This window comes from Camellia sinensis, chromosome 11, assembly GCF_055761805.1.
Source record: "Camellia sinensis isolate YWXY chromosome 11, ASM5576180v1, whole genome shotgun sequence".
NCBI classification, from domain to species: Eukaryota; Viridiplantae; Streptophyta; class Magnoliopsida; order Ericales; family Theaceae; genus Camellia; species Camellia sinensis.
In genome coordinates, this window is record NC_138971.1 from 13,882,103 (window position 1) to 13,905,057 (window position 22,955).

Consider the following 22,955-nt stretch of genomic DNA (forward strand, 5'->3'; position numbering starts at 1 on the left):
CCCATCCCCCGTCCTTTGAAGGGGAATAAATTTTAAGTCTCTTTGTCAATTTTAAGAGCAAACATCACTCCTCATTTCCCCCTACTGCCTTAACCACAAAAATACTCCATCCCAAAGCAACTCCAAACCTCTGAAAATACTCTAAGGCATGAAAAACTCGAATACATTCTAAAACCTAAGTTTGAGGGAGGCTTGCAAGAAAAAAAAACTCGATTTTCCTTGCTATCTCCTTTGCATGCTCTTCAATTTCTTAAAAGCAATGGGTAAACCCCTTTTCCTTGTTAATTTCAGTACTTCTCCTAACTTATTTTTAGTAGTTAGTCATAGTTAGGGTGTTAGTTCATCATTTTATCATGTAATTTGCATATTTCATCAAATCTTTCTTATATTTTCTGTAACATCAGCCTTCTTAATTAACTGTTACTTCTGTGGCTTACCTTAATTATGTGTTTACATGTGACTTATATGCCTTATATGCTTATATGTATGCGTTAATTGTGTGCCATGTGCTATTTGGATTATGTTTTGATTCACAGATATGTGAAATAGACCTGCCTGAATCGTTAAACCATAGGGTTGAAATTAAATGTTAGGATACGAAATTAGAGCCTAATCCACTATGGTATAATTAAGGTTGTTTGACTTAAATTAGTGTGTGGTGCTTAATGAAGTGCATAAATGTTGTAATTTAATTCAATGTGATATATTAGCCTCTACATTAAAAAAAATAAAAGATAAGAGACCTGTATGTGATGGGTCAAAAATATCTGAGAGAAAGAAAAAAGAGAATTCTAGAGACTCAAAGAGAAAGAGAAGAAGAACAGAAAAAGTAAAGTTGATTCATCAACGGCTAAAACAACGTAAAGCAGGCAGAAAAGCTATGCTGATGTTTAGAGACAAGATAGAGAATACGATTTAAGCTACCATGTTTTTATCAAAGCCACCCCAATGAAAGGGCAGACTCGCTTTGGAGCCAAGGGCAAGTTAGCCCCTCGGTATGTTAGGCCATATGAAATCCTTTAGAAAATCAATCCAATGGCGTACTAGGTAGCTCTACCTCCTAAAATGGAACATATGCATAACGTCATTCATGTGTCCATGTTACGAGAATATCTTCGAGATCCTCTCCATGTCATTGAACATGCACAAGTGCCTTTGAGTGATAACTATACATGTGAGGAACGGCCCATTGTGGATTGTTAACCATTGAATCAGGAAGTTAATAAATAAAGAAATTTCGTTAATGAAAGTGGATTGGCAAAACCACAGTAGAAGTTATGCAACTTGGGAAGGGAAGATGATATGAAGAGGAGACATCTAGACCTCTTTATATTAGACCTTACACTCTTTTCGAAGAAAGGTAATTGAGCTTGAAGGACCAAACGTCCTGAGGGGGAGAGACTGTAACACCCGCCTTCTTAATTAACTGTTACTTTTGTGGCTTACCTTAATTATGTGTTTACATGTGACTTATATGCCTTATATGCTTATATGTGTGTGTTAATTGTGTGCCATGTGCTATTTGGATTATGTTTTGATTGACAGATATGTGAAATAGACCTATCTGAATCGTTAAACCATAGTGTTGAAATTAGATGTTAAGATAAGGAATTAGAGCCTAATCCACTATGGTATAATTAAGGTTGTTTGACTTAAATTAGTGTGTGGTGTTTGATGAATTAAGCAAAAAACATCATCTGAGAAATGACATATAGTATAATTCAGAAAATAATTATAATTGAACATATTTTTACAACAGTGTTACTCACAGTTGGCTCCGCGAAACACGTGGATGGGATACGGCATTCGACCTACACAGACACATACAAGCAAAAATACGCTCAATTCACAGTTCAATCACTTACTTGGTTTTTAACTCGTTAAGTTCTTTCATTACTCAATTCTTTTCATTATTCCTTAGTTCCTCTTATGATCGTGCAATGCGTATGCATGTGACTACATGTGAAAACCATGCAAACGGAGGCCTGAAAATTGAAAAAATAAAGCAGAAAATGAAACCGAGCCAGCCTGAAAATTGCACGTGCAGTGTGCCTTGGCCGCACGTGCAGAACTTCCACTGCACGTGCACCAATATGTGCGATTATTTCAGAATGTGCAGCTTCCTCAGCTCTGCTTTCTGCACGTGCGACCCTCTCTATTGCACGAGTGGCTTTGGGTATTTTAAAACCAAAAATTTGCTATGTTTTTGCAAACTAACCTTTCCAAAATCCAACTCCATTTTTGTGCAAATCAAGGCCCCAAAACCCTTTCAAACCACTTGAATACAACAGTCCTAACTTCAAATGCAACACATAGTTGAAAACAAAACTCATTTTCCCATTCATAAGATCAAAACTTGAAGTTGAGAAGAAAAACAAGACTTGTGCATAAGGGAGTTCTATGTTTCAAAAATCCATGAGAAATCCTTCCTCTAACTCAAAACTCATGCAAGAACAAGTGATTGATCATGAATCATGACATGTATGCTAAGATGTGAAGCTATATCTTACAAGTTCCCTCTCTAGGGTTTCTAACTTCAACCTATACCACCAAACTCCCTAATTCAACTCAAATTCTGCTTAGAATTTATGAGTTCAAGGATAACACAACTTAGATTCAAGAAATTAGGGAAAAATTCTTACCTTAAGGGTTAATTTGGTGAAGATTTTCCCTAATCCCTCTCTTCTCCTCTTCTTCTTCTCTTTCTCTTTGGGTCAAAAATATCTTACCAAAGGCCTTCTTGTACAAAATAAATTATCGAGGCTAGCGGAAGCTAATACAAAAGACAATAAACGAACAACGAGCTGTGAAAATTGAAATGAAACAAAATGAACGTTATATATATACTCGTATAGACATCAATCGATGGCAAGGTTGTATGTCAAAACATAAACAAAAGAGGGATTACATTCCCATCACCAACAGATACACAAAAATAAATACCATTTATGACACATGATTGAATCCTAAAAGGGTGATCTCCAAGCCACCCCAAAGCCTTAGAGTATCTCTAATGGTGTTTGCTAAAATAGCGTTGTTATTGCTATAATTTGGCAATGAATAGGGCTATTTTGCAAAATTATAGCAATGATGCTCCAATGATTACTTACTATTTTAGCAAATCTTAACCAACTTTCCTTCCAAGTTTTTAGGTGTTGTTTGGATATAGATTTTTTAGTAAATTTTTTTTTTGTTCATTTTTTTTGTCTTTTTGTGACATTTTTTTAACTGTTTCTAAAAAAAAAATTATATATTTATATTATTCCCAACTAGACAAATATAAAAAATGTAAAAATTTGAAAAATTGGAAAACAAATAAATATAATTCACCTAACTAAAAAATATATCACTACATAAAAAAACAAATTTATCAGGAGGCAGGGGCAAATTTAAATATAATGGACCACTACATTACATTAGGCTTAAATTTTTTTTTTTTTTTAAAGGCACACAGAGCCCAACGACTCTTTTATTTCAAAGACAAAATCATCATCTTCCACGTACCCTAAACCAATGGTTGAAATTAATTCTCTAGAATCATCCTTCCAAGACAACATACCATTATCTCTTTCTCAACTTCATTTTCATCAAAGTAGGCTAAGCATCTTTCTTTCTCTCTCTCTCTAAAGACAACACATTTATATCTCTCTCTCGGCTGGAATCATCTTCTTCTTTTTGATCAAGCTGTTTTTGATTTTGAAATATCCATATCTCCATCTTTCTATTTCTTCCTAGAATCATCTTCTCCTTGGAATCATCATTCCAAGACACATTTATGTCTCTCTCTCTCTCTCTGTGAAGACAACACAGTTATGCATTTTTTCCTTCTTTCTTCCTTGGATTGGAAATATCCATATCTCCATCTTTATCAAAACCATTCACCCTCTTCATCTTTCTCTTTCTTTAGATCTCATCTTACCATCATCAAACCCATTTCTCTATTACCATTTTCTTGGAGACCCACCAATCTCATTTCCCCTCTCTGATCTATGTCTGTTTCAGACCAAATAGGTGAAAAAAATACAACAGACCCACAGATCTTTTATAAGATTTTCAAATATTGAAACTCAGTGCAAAACCCAAGAATTGGTTGAGATGAAGAACAAGTTCACCAAAATCATACTAGAATCCAGATATTTATCTTATAAATTCAAACTATATTGCTTTAGAAATTTATATAAATTTGTGAAATTTGTGTTGATTGATAATTCTGGAATTTGTTATTAACTGATTGTTCCAAATATTTGTGAAATTTGTGAAACAAATTCTTGACTGATCATTCTGAAATTTGTGAAATTTGTGTTTGGGAAATGCAGAAATTGGTGAAATTTATTTTGAGAAAAAAAATTGAAGGATCAAATGTTATAATAAATAAATAAATTATGTTTGACAAAAAAATATTAGTGAATTTCGTTTAAAAAATACCTTCAAATATTTGGGGATGTTTTACTAGGAGCAGATGAACTGAGCTTTGGAACCAAAATTAGTTATTTTGATGATGTGGCATGTTTGGCAAATGCCATTTCTGTTGTCAATTTTGACAACATAAATGGCATCTGCTATGTTTAGCAGGAGAAATAGTAGGCCAATGGAGACCCCTTTTTTTTCACTCTTGCCAAATTATAGCTTTGGCAGCTCCTTTGACAGTGCCATTGAAGATGCTTTTAGCACATGACTGATATGAACCTCACAGGGAGGCACAAAAGATAGCTTGCCGAAACTGATGCAAGGTCGACACTACTACAGCCCCTCCTATAGCGATCCCGGGTTTACCCTTGTTATACCGTGATCCGGACATGTGTCCGTGGATGTTGGTAGTTGTTTATTATTTTGTTTACATCCTTTTACTTTGTATTTGAGTTATAGGATGTGTTGGGCGGATTTGTTTCAGGTTGGTTGAGTTTAGAAACCAAAACTAGTTGCCCAGATTTTTGTCCTGTACGCTCGAGCGGAGGTGTTGGCGCTCGAGCGGAGATTACACCCATTCAGTATTTTCCTGTGCAGCGTTGTACGCTCGAGCGTGGTATTGGCCGCTCGAGCGGGGTTGTCTGAGTGCCGCTCGAGCGTAGGGTTGGGAGCTCGAGCGGAGGCCTAGTTCTGCAAAAGTGCTGGGCGAGTGCATTCTGCGCTCGAGCGGGAGGTTGGCCGCTCGAGCGGAAGTCTGTGAGTGGACGCTCGAGCGGGGTGTTTTACGCTCGAGCGGAGGCCTGGGTTAAAGTCCCGAAATTGTGACTTTTCAAATCACTTTTTCACTTTCTCTTCTCTCTCTTACTTTTCCAAAATCACCATTGTTGAGCCTCTCACTTTAGACTCTACCTTCTCTCTAGGTTTTGATCTAGTAGGAGTGATTTACTCACCTTTGGCCTTTACAAAAAAGTTGTTGATCGTCGAGGGCTTCATTTTAATCTGAAAATCTCGGGTTTTGGAGCACGTTGGGTTTTGTCGTCTTCTCCTTTGGGACTCCGAATTTGAGGTAGGGATATCCTACTCCTCTCTATGGGTTTTGTCTTTAAATTTTGGTATTTTGAGATGTTGGGCTTGGTTTGGTAATTTTGTGAAAGTTTGGGGCTTTTGTGTAATTTTACAAAAGTTGGGGTTTTATTCATAATAAACCTAGATGCATGTTTGGCATGGAGAAATGGAATTGATGAAAATGGGACCTAAGGGCTGAAATGGTAATTATGGAAAATGGCCTAATTACATTGTTTAATTAATTGGGATAATTAATTGTGAGAAATGAGGAATGAAATGTTGATTGAATATCCATTTGTGCATTTATTTTCTGTTTAGAAATAACTGCTTTGGGCTATCGGTGGAGGATAGTCGTGATTGTTGTAGACAATGCATGATGATTAGGTAAACTGAAACTAATCAATGAAATGTGTCATGGAACTTGACGGTTGATAGAATACATTATTTGTATGTATTGGGTGATTGTATATAGAACCATTGTGTTTGTATACGTTATGTGTAGAGGAGGAGATAGGGGATGTACTCCGCGGTTTAGGGGAAGATAGGGGATGTACCTCTAAACCGGATAGGTATTGGGAGGAGATAGGGGATGAACTCCGTAGACAGAGCTCATATGCTTGTCTAGAGAAGTGAAGATAGAGCTCATATGCTTATCTTTGTGAAGTGTGGATATAGCTTGTATGCTTATCTGTGGATATTGTTGTTATACATATCTGTTGAGAATGTGGATATAGCTTGTATGCTTATCTGTGGATATTGTTGATATACATATCTGTTGTAGAATGTGGTTACAGCTTATATGCTTATCTGAGGATATTGTTGTTATACATATCTGTTGAGAATGTGGATATAGTTTTTATGCTTATCTGAATGTGAGATATAGTTTTTATACATATCTGTGGACATGATGATAGAGCTAGTATGCTTATCTGTTGTTAAAGGGAAAATGAAAAGTAATTGGGACTTGTAAGTCGTTGACATAAATATGTTATTTATGTGATTGTATCAGTGTTGACCAACTATCAATTGCTAATGTTTTAGTTATTGTCCATGGTTGGTTTAGTGTATTTCTACTGGGCTGTGGCTCACCCTATATGGGAATATCATTTTCAGGTGCAGGAAGCATGCCACCTCCAAGGACATAGCTGGGAGGCTAGTGGCGGCATAGTTTTGTCGTTTTACTTTTGATGTATTACATGTAACTTCAAGCCAAGGGCTTAATGTGTAAACGAGTTAGAACTCTTTGTTGTAACCAAGTGTTAACTTGGAAAGCTGTAAGCCTGTAGGGCATTTTGTTATGCTGTTAACATGTAATACTTATGTAATGGAACTCTAGTGAATAAAGGAATGTGGTTGGTTTAATGTTATGTTATTTTTTTTGAGGGCGTTACACCTCCTATACTGGATCACCTACATACATATATACAAGAATAAGCTAGAGTCCAGTGAATAACAACAATATAAAGAGGTTATGAATAATGTTCTTATAGTAAGTCAAATTGATTAATTATAACAATAATAGAAAATCAGAATCATATGCTTAACAGATACATATTTCATACAGAAAGCATAGTAGTTATACATGGTACATCCAATAGTAGAACAGTACAGACGGTCATGAAGACCGAACAGACGTATACAATGGCCATCAATACAGTAAACAGAAGTTCCAAGAATTGGAACTAACAAAGATCTCTGTAACATAAACAGGAAACATATACTACGGATGCCACGAATATAGTTCAGAAAGATAGGACAATCACTCATTTAAGCAGAAATGATCATCTTAATAACAACAAAGACATAGCAGATTTTCGGTTTTGAAATACCCAGAACAGCGTGTGTGGCAGGGAGGGCCACACGCGCGGAAAACAGAGCTAAGGAAGTTGCACATTCTGAAATAATCGCATGTGTTGGCGCACATGCAGTGAGAGTTCTACACGTGTAACCAAGGTACACCGTACGTGCGGTTTTCAAGCTGGCTCGGTTTCATATTTTTGCTTTATTTTTCCAACCTTCGGGCCTCCGTTTGCATGGTTTTCACATGTAGTCACATGCATATGCATTACACGATCATGAGAGGAACTAAGGAATAATGAAAAGAATCGAGTAATGTAAAGGCTTTCAAAATAACGGTCTCATTCTAATTATCTTAACAACCTCAGATTAAGTTCCAATTATCTAAGAGAATAAATTCTAAATCATCTATAGGTCTTGCGTTCTCCATTGGTCTATATGTAAACAGAATGATAATAAACATAGGACACATAGTTTTCACATTTTCATTTTCATCACATAGAGACATAAGAAATCCACACACATTCACACATGCACATAAAATGCCCTAATTTCTTTTCTAAGACATCCTATAGGTCATTTAGATGAATCATGACATGTATGCCAAGATGTGAAGCTATATCTTACAAGTTCCCTCTCTAGGGTTTTTAACTTTAACCTACACCACCCAACTCTCTGATTCAACTCAAATTCTACTTAGAATTTATGAGTTCAAGGACAATACAATTTAGATTCAAGAAATTAGGGTATTAGTTGCATATTATGATCATATTTAATTTATGTATTGTATGTGAGACGCTGAAAGTGGGCGCCCAGGTAAGTCTTCTTAATCTCCATAACATGTGCATGTCCTTGTTGCATTGTCCTTTAAATAATCCAAGTCTATATGTTCTTTATGTGCAAAATTGTGTGTTTTGTATGTTTTTATGAATATTGTGTGTTTTTAGTTTGTGTTTAAAGCCATGGATTATCAAAAATCCACTTTTAATGAAAAATTATTTTTTTATATAAAAATATGACTTTATTAATTCAATCTAAAATATATGATATTTATTTTTCTTTAAATCACGTAGCTTTAGTTTAGTTAAGGGTTTTAGGTCTAATAATGAATTTATGTGAATAATTAACCACTAAAATCATAAAATAAAAAGTGAGTACATGCCAATTTTCGGATTAGACAAAAGGGGGTGCTTCTATGTAAATGGCATTTCCTTTTTGTACTTAAGCCCCCAAACCTAGAATTTTTCCAGTTATGACGAATTAGGCCTTAACTTAATTTTTATTATTAAAGGTTTCTTAATTCCCTTTTGTACATAATGGTGGAATGATATTTTGTTAACCAATTCATTCCCAGAATTACATTTATGTAGAGGCAATAAAGCAACATATAAAGTCATATACCCAATAACAATTTCACACGCAGGGTACATATAAGCACAAATCATAGATCCCCAAGTTGGTGAAGACACAGCTAATAAATAGTTCATTGGTTCCAAAAGTCTGGTTAATTTTTGAGCAATAGCATATGATACAAAAGAATACATAGCTCCCGAGTCAATTAAAACATAAGCATTTTGGGCATAGATGGGGAGTATACCTGACACTATCATCTCTGTATTCTGCACATCCCCTGGTACAAGCGCAAAAACTAGTCCTTGCCTCAACGTTTCCTTCCTTGTAGCAGCTTTCATATTAGACTTCGGTGTTTGAGGTTGATGCGGCTGAACTTCCCATAGGTCTACTCGTGCTTTGGGATACCAAAGGACAATCCTTAATCTTGTGGGCTATTTTTTTGCACCGAAAACACGCTCCAGAAATCGTATGGCAAACACCTTTATGCCTTTTTCCACATTCTGGGCAAAAAGGGTGTATTATTCCCTTGGCTGGAGCTATTTGATGACCCCGTATTCTGTCTCTTGTTCTGTGAATTATTCGAGTTGTTCCTGCCCTTCTTAAAGTTAAATCCCTATTTTTTGCCCTTCCACTCTCTGTTTACTGTTATAATTAACCGATTTGAATTATATTAAGGACATCATTCTTAACCTCTTTACATTGTTGTTATTCACTAGGCTTTAGCTCATGCCTTTATATATGTATGTAGGTGATCAAGTTCAAGAGGGAACGTTGTGGTGTCGACCTAGCCTCTGTTTTGTCCAGCCAAATTTTGTGCCCCACCACGGGGTTCCAACCGGTCAAGCTTTAAAGCCTCAGAAGGGATTTGGGAAGTGACCATTTTGGCAGTGAACTAGTGCTTTGCAATTTCGTAATGAGATTGATTTTTGTTGACCGGGGTTAAGTCCCTGTGTTTTGGTTATGTGTTGTAATTAAACTTGCTACGATATGTGTATGTTTATAAAAGTTCTTTTGTCCCATTTAAATCTTCACAGCTTGTTAGACGTTTATTTTCTTAATTAGTGGCTTCCGCCAACCTCGTTACTGTATTACTATTAAGTAGGCCTTTAGTAATTATGGATTCTGGTCAATTACGACACTAAACCTATAGGAGTGGGTTTGGGTTGTGACACCATTTAAAAATTAAGTGACGACTCTTTGTGTCAAAACAAGTCGATGTGGGAAGCAATGCCTTGCACTCGAAAAATGCATGGCGCCCACAGTTGCTTATTTTGACTTTTTTAATTTTTTTTTTTTGAAACTTTTTCAAAAAAAATTATTCTTTAGATTCGTATACACAAGATGAACTAAGAAAGTTAAAAAAAAAAAATTGACATAATTTTAAAAAATAAAAAAAAGTCACTAAATTTTTTTATAAAAAATTTAAAATTTTGATTTTTTTTTTTTTAAATGTTTCCAAAGACCTATATTATGCATGACCAAACTCATTATATGTTGGAAACAAGCAAGGAACTAGATTGTCTCCAGTCCTCCATCGAATTGGACCATTCAGTTTGGCCCAATGGACAAATTCTTTGATCTCGTTTTGATAATTCCAACTATTCACATTTTAAGGTTCGTTGAGTACATCATCTATGCAAAAAATAAAGTCAATCGGATAACGGAAACCACGTGTTTGGAAAAAATTGTATGAATTGTTTATTTTTTCATTGTCTATTTTTTTATACAAAACTAATCCGAACACGTTGTTGTCGTTATCCAATCGACTTGATTTTTTACAAGAATGATATACTCAATGAATTCTAAAATGTAAACGGTTCGGATCACCGAACTGGGGCCCAAAAATTAACACATTGGGCCCAACGGTACCTTTCTAGTTCGATGAAGGACTAGAGAGAAGCCAATGCCAATAACTATATTTGGTGGCATATATAGGAATCTTTACTTGAGTGGTAAGCAAAAATATTCAATTAACATTGACAAAAAATTATAATTAATTTTGAGAAAATTGGGGATAAATCCATATTTCCACATATGAAACTATTGGGGACATAAGGACATTTGTTGAAAATTTGTTGGTTACAAGGACAATATCACTTATATGTTGAAATTTTTTTTATCCTATCTATTCAAATATTTTTTTATCTGTTTAATTTTTTTGGACATATCTATTCAAATTCGTATCTGTTTGTTAAAATTCACAAAGATTGTTTTTTCTATCTGTTGGAATGCACCAAGCTTTATTTTTCTTATCTGTCAAAATCATTTTTATCAGTTCAAAACCAACACACGCTTTTTTTTTATCTCTTTCTACATATCTATTATCTATTCAAATCATTCTCACTCTCTTTTTCTCTTTCTTTCTTCATGTTCTTATGTTTAATTTTTTTTATCTGTTCAATTGCAATCAAATATGTTTTTTTATCTATTCATTTACAATAGGTTTTTTAACAACAATAACAACAATAGCAACAACAAAGGAAAAAAGAAAAAGATAATCCAGATCAACAACAACAATAACCTAGATCAACACAAAAAAAAAATAATAATCCAAGAAAAGTGAATGTAATTTATCAAAATAAAAAATGAAGAGACCAATGAAGAAGAAGAAGTTGAAGAAAATTTTTATTTGTTCAATTGGTCTACCCAGAATCTTTCTAGACTCTCTTTCTTTCGCTCTCTCTAGCTATCTCTCTCTAAAACTATACATTTTTCTCCCTTTCCACTTTAACTTTTTCAACAACCAAACAACAAGTTTTTGAATGGAAGACTCTCAACCTATTCTCCTTCTTCTTATCACAGAATGAAGATGATAGTCCCTGAAAAATCTAAAAATCCCTGAGATGTTTGTTTGTGATTATGTATCAATTTTAACTAGTAAATAACAATTTCAATCAAACAATCAAAGACGAATCGACACAACGATTTAATGTATCCAATTGTGATAAAAAAAAATTACGAGCAAAAGTGACAAAACAATCCACTAAGAAGACAAAAGGAATTATACAAGTGTACTCTCAATTACCTAGCGAATCCACATCCAAATTGAACCGATCCCAATGTGCCTCTTCTACTACCATTTTCACCTCAGAATTGTCTTGTACAACGTTGAATCCATAACGCCGATGTCAAATCCACAACCATGAGCCACTCCGAGATCCACTAAAGTTTCAGGCCCAAATTCCACGGAATCCACCAAAGAACAACTCTCTCTTATGTGAGTAAAAAAAAATAAACATACTCTTTGATATAATCCACTCAATTCATGATATAAACTCTCACAGATATCAAAGGAAACAAGTAAAGAAACTCTAGATGAAAACCCTAATACCCAAAAAGAAGATCTAGAAGCCATACCCTAGAAACTGATTTAACTGCAATTTTATGATAGGGCGAATCACGATCTTCACTCAAGCGCAGGAATAGCCGCTCTAGCAGTGTAAATTAAACACATGTTTCTAAACAAGTGCCTTCGCTCGAGCGATGGAAAGTTCACTCGAGCGTAAAATCTCAACTCCCAATACTTTTGTAGGCGAGTGAAACTTTTGAGTGGATTGTATCTTCGCTCGAGCGGTCAAACACCTTCGACTGCAATTTTGCTTTTTACTTCGTGGGTGCTGCCCCTTGACCCCGCTTAGGCGCTGGCCCAAACCCGCTATGGGTCGTTGCCCCCTGGACCCTTGTGAGCTGACCGAGTGACATAGTCAACGAAGTGGCAAACATGATACGATTAAGATCACAAACTCCTCTACATAGGCACAATTCGGGTTAGATGCACATCTAAATACTTATAGCCTCACTGAAATAAAAGATCGAATAAAATTACAACTGAAAGGAGTTTTGTCAAACGGGATTGCCAATTACAAAAACCTAACAGTCCCTCATCTTCGTCAATCTTATCTTCCACACATCAGAATTGGAAATGAGTAGTAGGAATAGAATAAGTAGTAGTAGTAATAGCATAGACGGTGTAGTCTATTTGAAGAAGACGTGGACGAGATTGGATCCTAAGGCCCAGATGCGTTCATTACACATACAACCCTCCTCTTTGATAGATTGTTGCTACTGCACCACTCACAGATTTGAGTTCACCATCTCCATCTATACCGATGACGACAACGACAATGTTGTTTAACCAGTTAGGTACTTACCGAAGACTGCGACGACGACCGCTGTGACAATCCCTGTAACATCCCAAAAATATGGATACCAAACTATTCATTATATTTCTCAATTGACATTTATTTCTCGTTAAACATGCGGAAGGTTAATTAATCCTAATCATTCGATATTAGAAACATTTATAAATCTATATTTCATTCATAGATGTCCCTTAAGTTTTACAAAATCATATCACATGCATCGATACATTCATAGATTCTAAAACATGAATCTATAGCATGTAATCGATAAGAAACAATATTTAAGCTACTACAAGTTCATGCCTTATAGGCTATAAGTTCCTAAGACTTCACTTGGTTATAATAAAAGTGAGTCATGAACCTAATACATCAAAGCCCTAGGCTATTCAAAACAAAACGAGCCCTAAGCTCCAAGATCCTCCCAAGTTATTACCTTGGCGGAGGTACGCCGTTAATGCCTGAAAATGATTTTCCACATAGGGTGAGCTAAACTCCCAATGAAATAATCTTAATGACATGTATGATGTTTAACAATACCATATGGTGAATGCATATGAAATGTTATGACAAAATATGCGTTTTTTCCTTTTGAAGCAATGCCATGCAATAGTTCCAAAACCACAGCTCAAATGCTTTTAATTTCAAATAGAAAACAAGGTAGTAAATACGACACTGGTAATCCCTAGTTTGATGTCTGCAAGTAGGCTCTCAAAGCACTACCCAAAACCACTTTATCAGCTTCTAACCGGAAGGAACTTAGTACCTACACCACGCGTATTTTCAGACTTTCACCATGGATCTAAAGCCAAATTAATTATCCACAACCACACTCTCTAACCGGATTCACCACGATATTCACCCATTTTCTCAAACAATTCTTTTTAAGAATTTCTCAAAATGTGCGAGTATGAAATCAATGGTTCAATGATATGTTCGATGGTATGTATGAGTTATAAACATTTCAATTTGTCTAGTTCTCATGCAATTTCTACAACACGTCAATGCTATCCTCCACCGATAGCCGAAATAGTTATCTCTAATATGACAATTAAAAAAAATATAATAGAGTATAGTCCACAATCTTACAATTTTCAAAACCTTATAAGGTGTTCCAATTGTCTCATCATTCTCAATACTCAATGCTCGACAAAACCATAGGAGTTCATCTTTTCCATCCATCAATTTCATTTTAGAAATCTAAACACAATTTCTAGGTTTTTGGGCAATTTGGGGTTTTACTCTCAATACAAGATTTTCCACCAACTCAAGTCACCAAATAAATCAATTTGAGAAAATAGACAAGTTAGAGAGTTTTTCTCAAATTTTATCCAATAGAGGATATTCATATTAACCGTAGCTTTTCCAACAAGCTCTAAATATCAAGAATAACAAATAATAACGCTAAATAACATGCACATTGTTAAGAAAGTCCCTACCTTAAGCAAAAATGGAGAATGGAACACTATCGAAATATCAACAACAATGAAAACCCAAACTTTTCATATTAAAACGTAGCCATCTATGCACTCTAGCTTTTGACCTCAAGAACTAGGGGTGAAATATGCTTTGAAATAGATGAAATCAAGAGCTTTATAGCTTAGGTTTTCGAAAATGGCAGAAAGGGAGTGAGAAAGAAGATAGAGATGAAAAAGTAGTTTTTTCACACACTAAGTTTGGTAACGTTTACGTTTTCAGTTTATATTTACAAAAATTTTATAAACTAGTTTTTGTTTATTTTTTGTTTATTTGTAGAAAAACATAAACTACAAGCGCGTTTGGTAATTGACAAAATGTTTAAAAAAATTTTAAAATATAAAAAAGAGTGAGAAATGGCAAGTGGTGGTGGAAGACGGTGGTGGAAAGTGGTAACGATGGGTGGTGGGTAGCTGGTGGTGGTGGGTGGTGGTGGCGGGTGGTGGGTGGTGGTGACAAGTGGGTGGCGGATGGCGGGTGGTGGTGGGTGGGTGGTGGTGGCGGGTAGTTGTGGCGGGTAGGTGGTGGGTAGTGGTAGTGGATGAGTGGATGACGGTGGTGGGTGGTGGGTGGTAGGTGGTAGCAAGTGGATGGTAGTGGTGATGGTGGTGGGTGGTGGTGGCAGGTGGGTGGCGGATAGCGAGTGGTGGTGGGTGGTGGCGGGTGGTGATGGTGGGTGGGTGGGTGACGGTGGTGGGTGGTAGCAAGTGGGGTGGTGGTGGTGGTGGCAGGTGGTGGGTGGTGGTGGCAGATGGGTGGCGGATGGCGGGTGATAGTGGGTGGTGGCGGGTGGGTGGTGGGTGGTGATGGTGGGTGGGTGGGTGACGGTGGCGGGTGGTGGTGGCAGGTGGGTGGCGGATGGCGGGTGGTGGCGGGTGGGTGGTGGGTGGTGTTGGTGGGTGAGTGGGTGAAGGTGGCGAGTGGTAGCGAGTGGGTGGTGGTAGCGGGTGGTGGGTTATAGTGGCAAGTGGGTGACGGATGGTGGGTGGTGGTGGCAGGTGGGTGGTGGGTGATGGTGATGGTAGTGGTGGCGGGTGGGTGGCAAGTAGCAGGTGCCTGGTGGTGGTGGGTGGCTGGTAGTAGCAAGTGGTGGATGGTGGTGGCAGGTGGGTGATGAGTGGTGGTGGCAAGTAGGTGGCGGGTGGTGGTAGCGGGTAGTGAATGGTAGTGGTGGATAGTGGGTGGTGGGTGGTGGTGGGTAGATGGCAGGTGGGTGGTGGCGGCGGCGGCGGTGGTGGTGGTGGCGACGAAGAGTGGGTGATGGTGGCGAGTGTGTGGCTGGTGGGTAGTGGTGGTGGTTGGTGGGTGGTGGTGGCAGGTGGGGTGGTAATTGGTGGTGGCAGGTGGTGGTAGAGGGTGGGTGGTGGTGGCGGAAGACGGTGGTGGAAAATGGTAGCGGGTGGTGGCTAGTGTTGGGTGGTAAAAAAAAAAAAAAAAAAAACTCAAAACTCAAAACGGAAACACATTTTTTGTGTTTTTATTTTTTGGCCAAATTTATAAACTGAGACCATTGATTTATAAATCAAAAATTTTACCAAATAAGTTTTTATTTGAGTTTTTAAAATTTTTGTAAATATAAATAGAAAACTGAAAACGTAAGTGTTACCAAACGACACCTAAAATTTTTATTTATAATCTGGACCATCGCGAGTGTAGTCATAAACTCGAGAGCGTAACCATACTGGTTGCAGGCCATCACGGGCCAAGTATCAAAAGGTGGTTTTTGGTCACAGCTCACAGTTGGGTACGACCTTAAGCTCGCAAGCGTAACCACTTCTACAGGGTAAATTGTTTCTTGTGTTTTGGGTTCAAAACCAAGGTTTCTTGTGACAAATAAAGCCCAATGAAGTAATATAAAACCCAAAACAAGTATAAACTCAATACAAAAAGATGGAAAGGGTTAGGTCTTGACCCGAGACGCAATAATCTCAAAAACTGTCGATTGTCGCTCATTATCATCTTTGTCCATAAATACAGCATATCCAACACCTGAGCAACGCTTTACCTTTGGTTGAATCCATTGTTGTTGCCTCCGCTACCGTCTACAGTGTTTGAAATTATAACTTGATGCTCCAATCGGTGCCCTTAAAGAGGAGAGAGAAGATGAAGAGAGAAAAGAGAAGATGAAAAGAGAGAGAAGATGAAGAGAGAAAGTGTGGGTTTAGAGAAATAGGATTGAACAGATAGATAGGCATTTTGTATGGGGAAATGAGACTATCCTTGTGGACTTAACAATGTCCTTATGAACGTAGTAATTTAGTGCTTGGAGTTTTAGACGTAAGAAATTTAAAATTGGATTTATGAACCGAATGCCTATTAATTTATTATTGATGAATGCATCACATGTAGGGAAAATATCAAATCAGTGTAATTTTAAAAAAATAATGATAAATTAGTAAAAAAATTTATAACTATTAATAATTAAACTTGTTAACTTTTTATTTTATTTTATTTATAAGTATGTACTTTTCTTTTCTAAAATTTGATTGTGGTGCAATTACCCCTTATATATAAGTTATATTAAAAGATGTACTTTTAGCATGAAATTTTAAAAATTTCATCAACAACTCATTTTGGAATAGGGTAAACTTTTAATAGGTTCTAATAATTAGAATTAATTCTCATCAAATCCTATTGAAAATAAATCTTAGTAAAATTTTCGTTAAAAATAATTTTTTATAACTATTTTTTTTGTATATGTTGCTAAAAATTGACAATTAGTAATTTTTTTGTCACAATTTTTATAAATTATCGCTAAAACTTATAATTAGTGACGTTTTTCTGTAACGAATTTTTCAAATTGTCATTAAAAATTGAAAATTAGTAACATTTTTTAGTAATGATTTTTGTAAATTGTTACTAAAATTTACAATTAGTAATATTTTTTAAAAATTTTCAAACTTCAGCTAAAAATTAACAATTACTAACATTTTTTTAATAATATTTAATAAAAAATATCATTAACAAAACTTATTGAATAATAAACCTATCTATTAAATCTTATACATATGTCCCACTTCGAAATATCATTTTTACTTATAGGTCACGTGCATATAATGACCAATAATGGTACAATTTTTTACTATTACAATCTAAGAAATTTGTAGACAAAGGGTAATTTTGTTTTGTGCTTTTATTTTTACTTTTTGAGTTTTGAAAATCAAAATAGTAACAAATCCTAAAGCACCTTTTTCAACTTTGTCTTCTATTAGGTGCATAAACATTTTTTTTTTAAATTGCTTTTTAGCACCTTGTCAAAAGATTATCATCTTATTTGATTAAGTTTTTAATTTTTTTAAAATACTAAATTTAGTTTGATAAAAAAAATTGAAAAAAATGATAAAAAACACTTATCATTTTTATAAAAAAATTCAAAATTTTAATTTTATCAATTTAAATCTAAATATTTTGATTTGTTTTTTAATTTAAACTGTTTCCTTATTTTCGTTAAGTAAAACTAGCGAGAAAATAATATTTTAGTCATTAAATCTATATGTACGTAAAATGTCTAAAATAATTTTTTTTCATTGAATTTAATTAGAAAAATATTTTTTTTTTCATCATTTTTGTTCAACAAAAATATATAAATAATTTAAATTGAAAAAAAATCAAAATATCAGGATTTAAATGAATAAAATTAAAAATTCAGAATTTATTTTATTACAAGTGTTAAACTCTAGAATTTTTGTTTTTTGTTGTAATTTTTCCAATATTTTTATTCAATTTAAAAAAAATAAAAATATGTTATTAATTTTTATTTTTACCAAACAAACTTTATTTTAATTTTTTATACTAACAAATTAAAAAATAATAATAATTAGTTTGTTTTGTTTCAATTTTCTTGATTCAATTTTTTAAAAATTGAGTTTTTTATTTTTCTTTTTTTTAGTGAATATTTTTATAATTTTAACCATTTTTTTTTACTTTATTAGATGCACCTTATTTAGATGTATCTAAAAAAATAAAATATTTGTAAAAAAAATATTTTAAAAAATCAATAAATATATAAATATATGAAAAATGTATTAAATTATTGTATTTTTTTTTTATATTTTTGATATTTAGTGAATTTTTTTAAAAAAATTCATAAATATCATACATTTTAAATATATTTATATTAAGTAGATCTAAAAATTTTAAAAATACTTAAAATATTAAAAAAAATTTAATAAAAATAAAAATATATATACATAAAATATAAAAAAAGTAAATTCTCAAAATCAAGGTGAATAATTTGTGAGAAAACAATTTTCGATCCCAAACAAGTGGCACATATAAGAGAACATCTGAGGTCTCTCATTTTTGTTTCTTTTTTCTCCTCTCTCTCTTTAAAAAACCTCCCTAATCTTCTTCCTGCTCTCCTCTGGCGGCTCTCTTTCTCTCTCTAAAAGGTGTGTTTGCTTTCTCTCTCTTCGGATTGGATCGATTTATCTCTATCCTGTACATGCCCTAGCGAAGCTAGTTTCATGACCCAACTTCTGAAATTCTAGATCCGATTTCGATCCCCCAAAATTGGCCGATCTATCTGAAGATTTTGACGATTCGAACCGCCATGGTTGGAGGACCACCGCCACAACAACAATCTCAGACTCAACCTCCGTCAACACCCACAGCTCCATCTGCTGAAGAAGAAGCCTTGAAGAGGAACACCGATTGCGTTTACTTTCTCGCTTCCCCTTTAACCTGCAAAAAAGTTCGATTCTTTCTCTATCTCTCTGTCTTTCTTTGTAGATGTGTTTTTATCTGGGTTTTTCTTGTTTTTGTATATACGTTTTTCTTTATGGATATAATTGTGAATAAAGTGTTTTTGGGATATTTGGGTACTAGGGTTTTGGAGCTACAGTCCATTGAGTGAGATCTTTGTCTTCTTTTGAAACTAAAAGTGGGTTAATTGGGGACCTGGAGCTAGATTAGGGTCTCTATTTACGTTCTTTATGTGTTGCATCGTGTCAGATTTTGTTGGTTTGACAGCTGTTGTTTTGATAGTTTTAAGAATATGGGTTTGTATTTTGTTTTGATTTTTGTCTATGTCAATTTTGTGCTAGTGCTAATTGATGATAGCTTAGTGGTAGAGTGGGGAAGAAGAAGGATATTTTAGAGATTGAGATATATTTGGGCTTGGAAGATAAAAGAACCTATCCTTCCTTTTGGGAATTGACTGATGTTGAGTGGACTTGCAGTATGAGAAATCTTTTTATAATAAATTTGTTCCAAATGATTAAGCAGTTGATCCAAAAGTAGCAACTCTAGGCTTTGTGCAGAATAGGGTTTCTTGCCACAATTATTAATCTACAGAGTGCATTTACATACAAACATGGCTATGCTTGCTGTTTTTGTCGCTGTGAACATTATTCTTTGTGAGATTCTGTTTTCTGTTTGTTACGGTTTTTCTGTTACAAGCAATCAATTCTTTAAATTCATTTGGTCAGCCAGCAGATCTTAGATTATAGATTGATGACATATGCAGACACCTGAAACGATTGAGTTTCTTTGTCTCTTTAGGGGGTTTTGTATAACTAATGTCGGCATCAATGTTTTACTTTTAGTTTGTTAGACCCTATTACAGGTTATCTTTAATAAAATCTTCAGCTACACATTATATGTGTCATTGACTACTTTCATTAAACCAATTTGGTGATGTTAAATTGGTTTGATGTGACCTTTTCACTGCCACATTAATCGTATCCATAGTGTTTTAAGTATTTCATCTAATACTTTATTTCCCCATTTGAACAGGGAGCCGAGTGTGAGTATCGGCACAGTGACATTGCTCGGGTGAACCCCAGGGATTGCTGGTACTGGCTGAATGGTAATTGCTTGAATCCGAAATGTGCGTTCCGACACCCTGTAAGTCTTCTCTCTTGCCTAGTTCAAATTATGTTTTCTTTATCAGACATGTTCAGTAGCTTAGGAAGTGACAAAGTTATGAAATTATAATTTATGTTGGTTAAATCTTCTTTAATGTTCGAAATTTCTGTGTTATCTCCATGTAACTTGTTGTTTCTTCATTTCAGCCTCTTGATGGATTATTGGGGACCCAAGTGCCAACTCCTGTGGGACCTTCTTTACCTCCATCACTGACTGCAACAACACCTGTGGCAAGTAATTCAGTTAAACAACCTGTCGCTTGCATTTTCTTTCAGAAGGGATTATGCTTAAAAGGTGACAGATGTCATTTCTTGCATTCTCCAATCGCTGTCAACAACAAAGTTCCACAGGTGGCTGTAGCTACTACTGTTTCGGAGCCTCCAACCCTTAAGAAGGCTTTTGGTGGCCTTGCAAAGTTTAATCAAGAGCAGAAGGTTACACAAGCAAATGTTCCTAAGCCAGCTGAATTTCTTTCCCAGGTGAAACCACTGGCGAAATTTGAAACTGCTCCACCCAAAAATGGGGTTGCCATTGACAGGCATGTACCTACGCCACCTTCAGTTCTGGACGATCAGTCTCCTCCCAGGTACAAACCAACAAATGTTCCTGCTCCTACCAATGGAAATTCTATCAGCAGGTCTAACCGCGTGCAGCAAGTTCAAGTACCAGATGATCATGGTATCCTGAATAGCAGCAGGGATGCTGATGAATTCTCTAGGGAGATCTCCCCTGGTTTTGATGTTCTTGTGGATGATGAACTTAGAGAGTCTGATTATTATCATAACGAGGATCCTTATGGACGAACAAGGGGTCATGAAGGAAGGAATCTGAATCCCATGAATGATTTTGATATTGGCCATTCTGTGGATTACGATTCGATGGTTGATGTTGACAGGGACATGTATCGTGATTCACTTGGGTATGATTCATATGAACACGTGCAAGGGCAGTATGCTAGAGAGCAGCGTAGGGCTTCATCATCTGAGAGGATGTTAGGAGGGTCAGGGCATCTGGAAAGGAGGCGTTACCCTAGAGCCAATAGCCCTGATCAAATTGTTGAATTGGATCTGAGGCATCGCTTGTCAAAGCAGAGGAGGGTTAATGGTTTGAGGTCTGTCATTAGTCATGACCGCGTCCGTGACAACACTGCTGAGGATCGAGGTTACCGGGGCTCTTCTCGAAGGGATGCCCACCATTTACCTCCAAATGAAAGTTCTGTCAGTAGTCGTCTTCGTGGAAGAATAAAACTTCCAGGGAGATCATCATCTCCAGTCAATGGAAGTGATTTGCACCCAGAAAGTGAAATGGAGAGGGGAAGGAACCGGGGGAGGTTGTCACCAGGAAGGTCACAGATTTCCACCCTCCAGGGAAGGCTTCGGGACAGAATAAAAGGAAGGGTGCAAGAGGATGTTAATAATGAGGGGGGAAGTTTTAGAGCTCCGCCTCCGCGCATGAGAGACTTGATAAATGACAATAATGCTGATTTTGCTGCTCCAAAAAGACTTTCACAGCTGAAAGGTGGGAAGAACGCTGAGGGCAATGAGCAGCAAATGAATGATCAACAACCTTTCTCTCTTGGGAAGCGCAAATACCCTAAATTAGAGAGCCACCAACAATCTGAAAGTGATCTCTCATTTGAAGGACCAAAGCCGCTGAGTGAGATTTTGAAGAGAAAAAGAGCAACAGTTCCTGGGACCAGTTCGATGTCTGGTAATATAGAAGACAGTAACCAAATGGAAGAAAAGGAAAGCTTCATGAGCGGATTGAAGACAGCAACAAGCGTTACTTCTCTTGTATCCAAGGAACAAATCAAAGAATCCAAGTCTGGAACAGCTGATGTTGTTGGAACCGAAGGCAGAGATGTTTTGATCCCTAGAGAAGTTAATAAATCAGCTGACGATCAATATCCTCTTCAACGTAATGAAAGTGAGCTTGAAACTGAAGAGGGGATGATTGTTGATGACACGATAGAAGATCATGAGCCTGAAACCTTTGATCAGAGAGATGGGGAGTCGGATTATGAGCAGGTTGATGGAGAAGATTACAACCTAGATGAAGCAGAGAATGGAGAACATGAGGAGTACCTGGACGACGAGGATGACGATGGAGATGACTTTGCAAAGAAGATTGGAGTCATGTTCTCTTGAAAAAAGAGAAATCACAATTGTTGGCTCTTAACTATGATCCATGTGTGCAAGGAGCTTGAGCTTGCTAAGGTTGGAGCAAAATTAGTTGCTTTGGATTTTTAGCATAGGAAGTAGGGATAATAAACCTTTTTTTTAAAATATTTTTTGTGTACTATTTGAATCATTTGCAGTGTATTTAAACTCTGATTGAATGGGAATTTTTTCTTCGTGCTTGTGGCTTTTATCAGCCATGCCCATCGGTTAATTTTGCTTTCAGAGCAGATGACTAACATTTACTAAGTTAATAACATTGTAGTCTTTCTATTATATTCTTCGTTACTGCTAATTGTTAGCTATTGTTTCTCTGTTCCTCAAGAAATGTCAATATTAGACTCTTCCTACTTATTTTGGTGTAATTTTCTTCGGGTTTCTGGACTTCTGCGTTGTTAAATTGTGTTTTCCGTTTTCTTCCCCAACCCCACCCTTTTCAGGATACCTGAATTTTCATCCAAGATTCTGTTGTAGATCATTCTGTGTTTCATTGAAATTGCCTGAATTCTTTGCCCAGTCTAATGGTCGTCCTTGTGTTTCCTCTGAAGAAGAAAAATGAGAGGAACATGGTAGAGAAAGCCTGTTTAGTGGTTTCTCTTCTGAATTGGTGAGGACTTGAGTGAGGAAATGGTTGAAAGGGGTGATCAAGCCCCCTATATTCCACCTTCAAAAC

At 35.9% G+C, this 22,955-nt stretch overlaps 1 protein-coding gene across 2 annotated transcripts; it reads left to right on the forward strand.

Moving 5' to 3' along the window:
* Positions 1-18,461: 18,461 nt before the first annotated feature.
* On the forward strand, positions 18,462-22,558 carry LOC114309225 (CCCH-type zinc finger family protein). 2 transcript variants are annotated; one of them, XM_082893622.1, is made up of 4 exons: positions 18,497-18,628; positions 18,728-18,930; positions 19,974-20,084; positions 20,252-22,558. In XM_082893622.1, exons 2-4 carry the CDS (start codon positions 18,790-18,792, stop codon positions 22,250-22,252), a joined length of 2,253 nt encoding a protein of 750 aa, XP_082749748.1. In that variant the 5' UTR covers positions 18,497-18,628; positions 18,728-18,789; the 3' UTR covers positions 22,253-22,558. The 2 variants fall into 2 exon arrangements, with proteins under 2 accessions (XP_028110730.2, XP_082749748.1); XM_028254929.2 differs by having other exon boundaries at positions 18,462-18,930.
* The last annotated feature ends 397 nt before the right edge of the window (positions 22,559-22,955 follow it).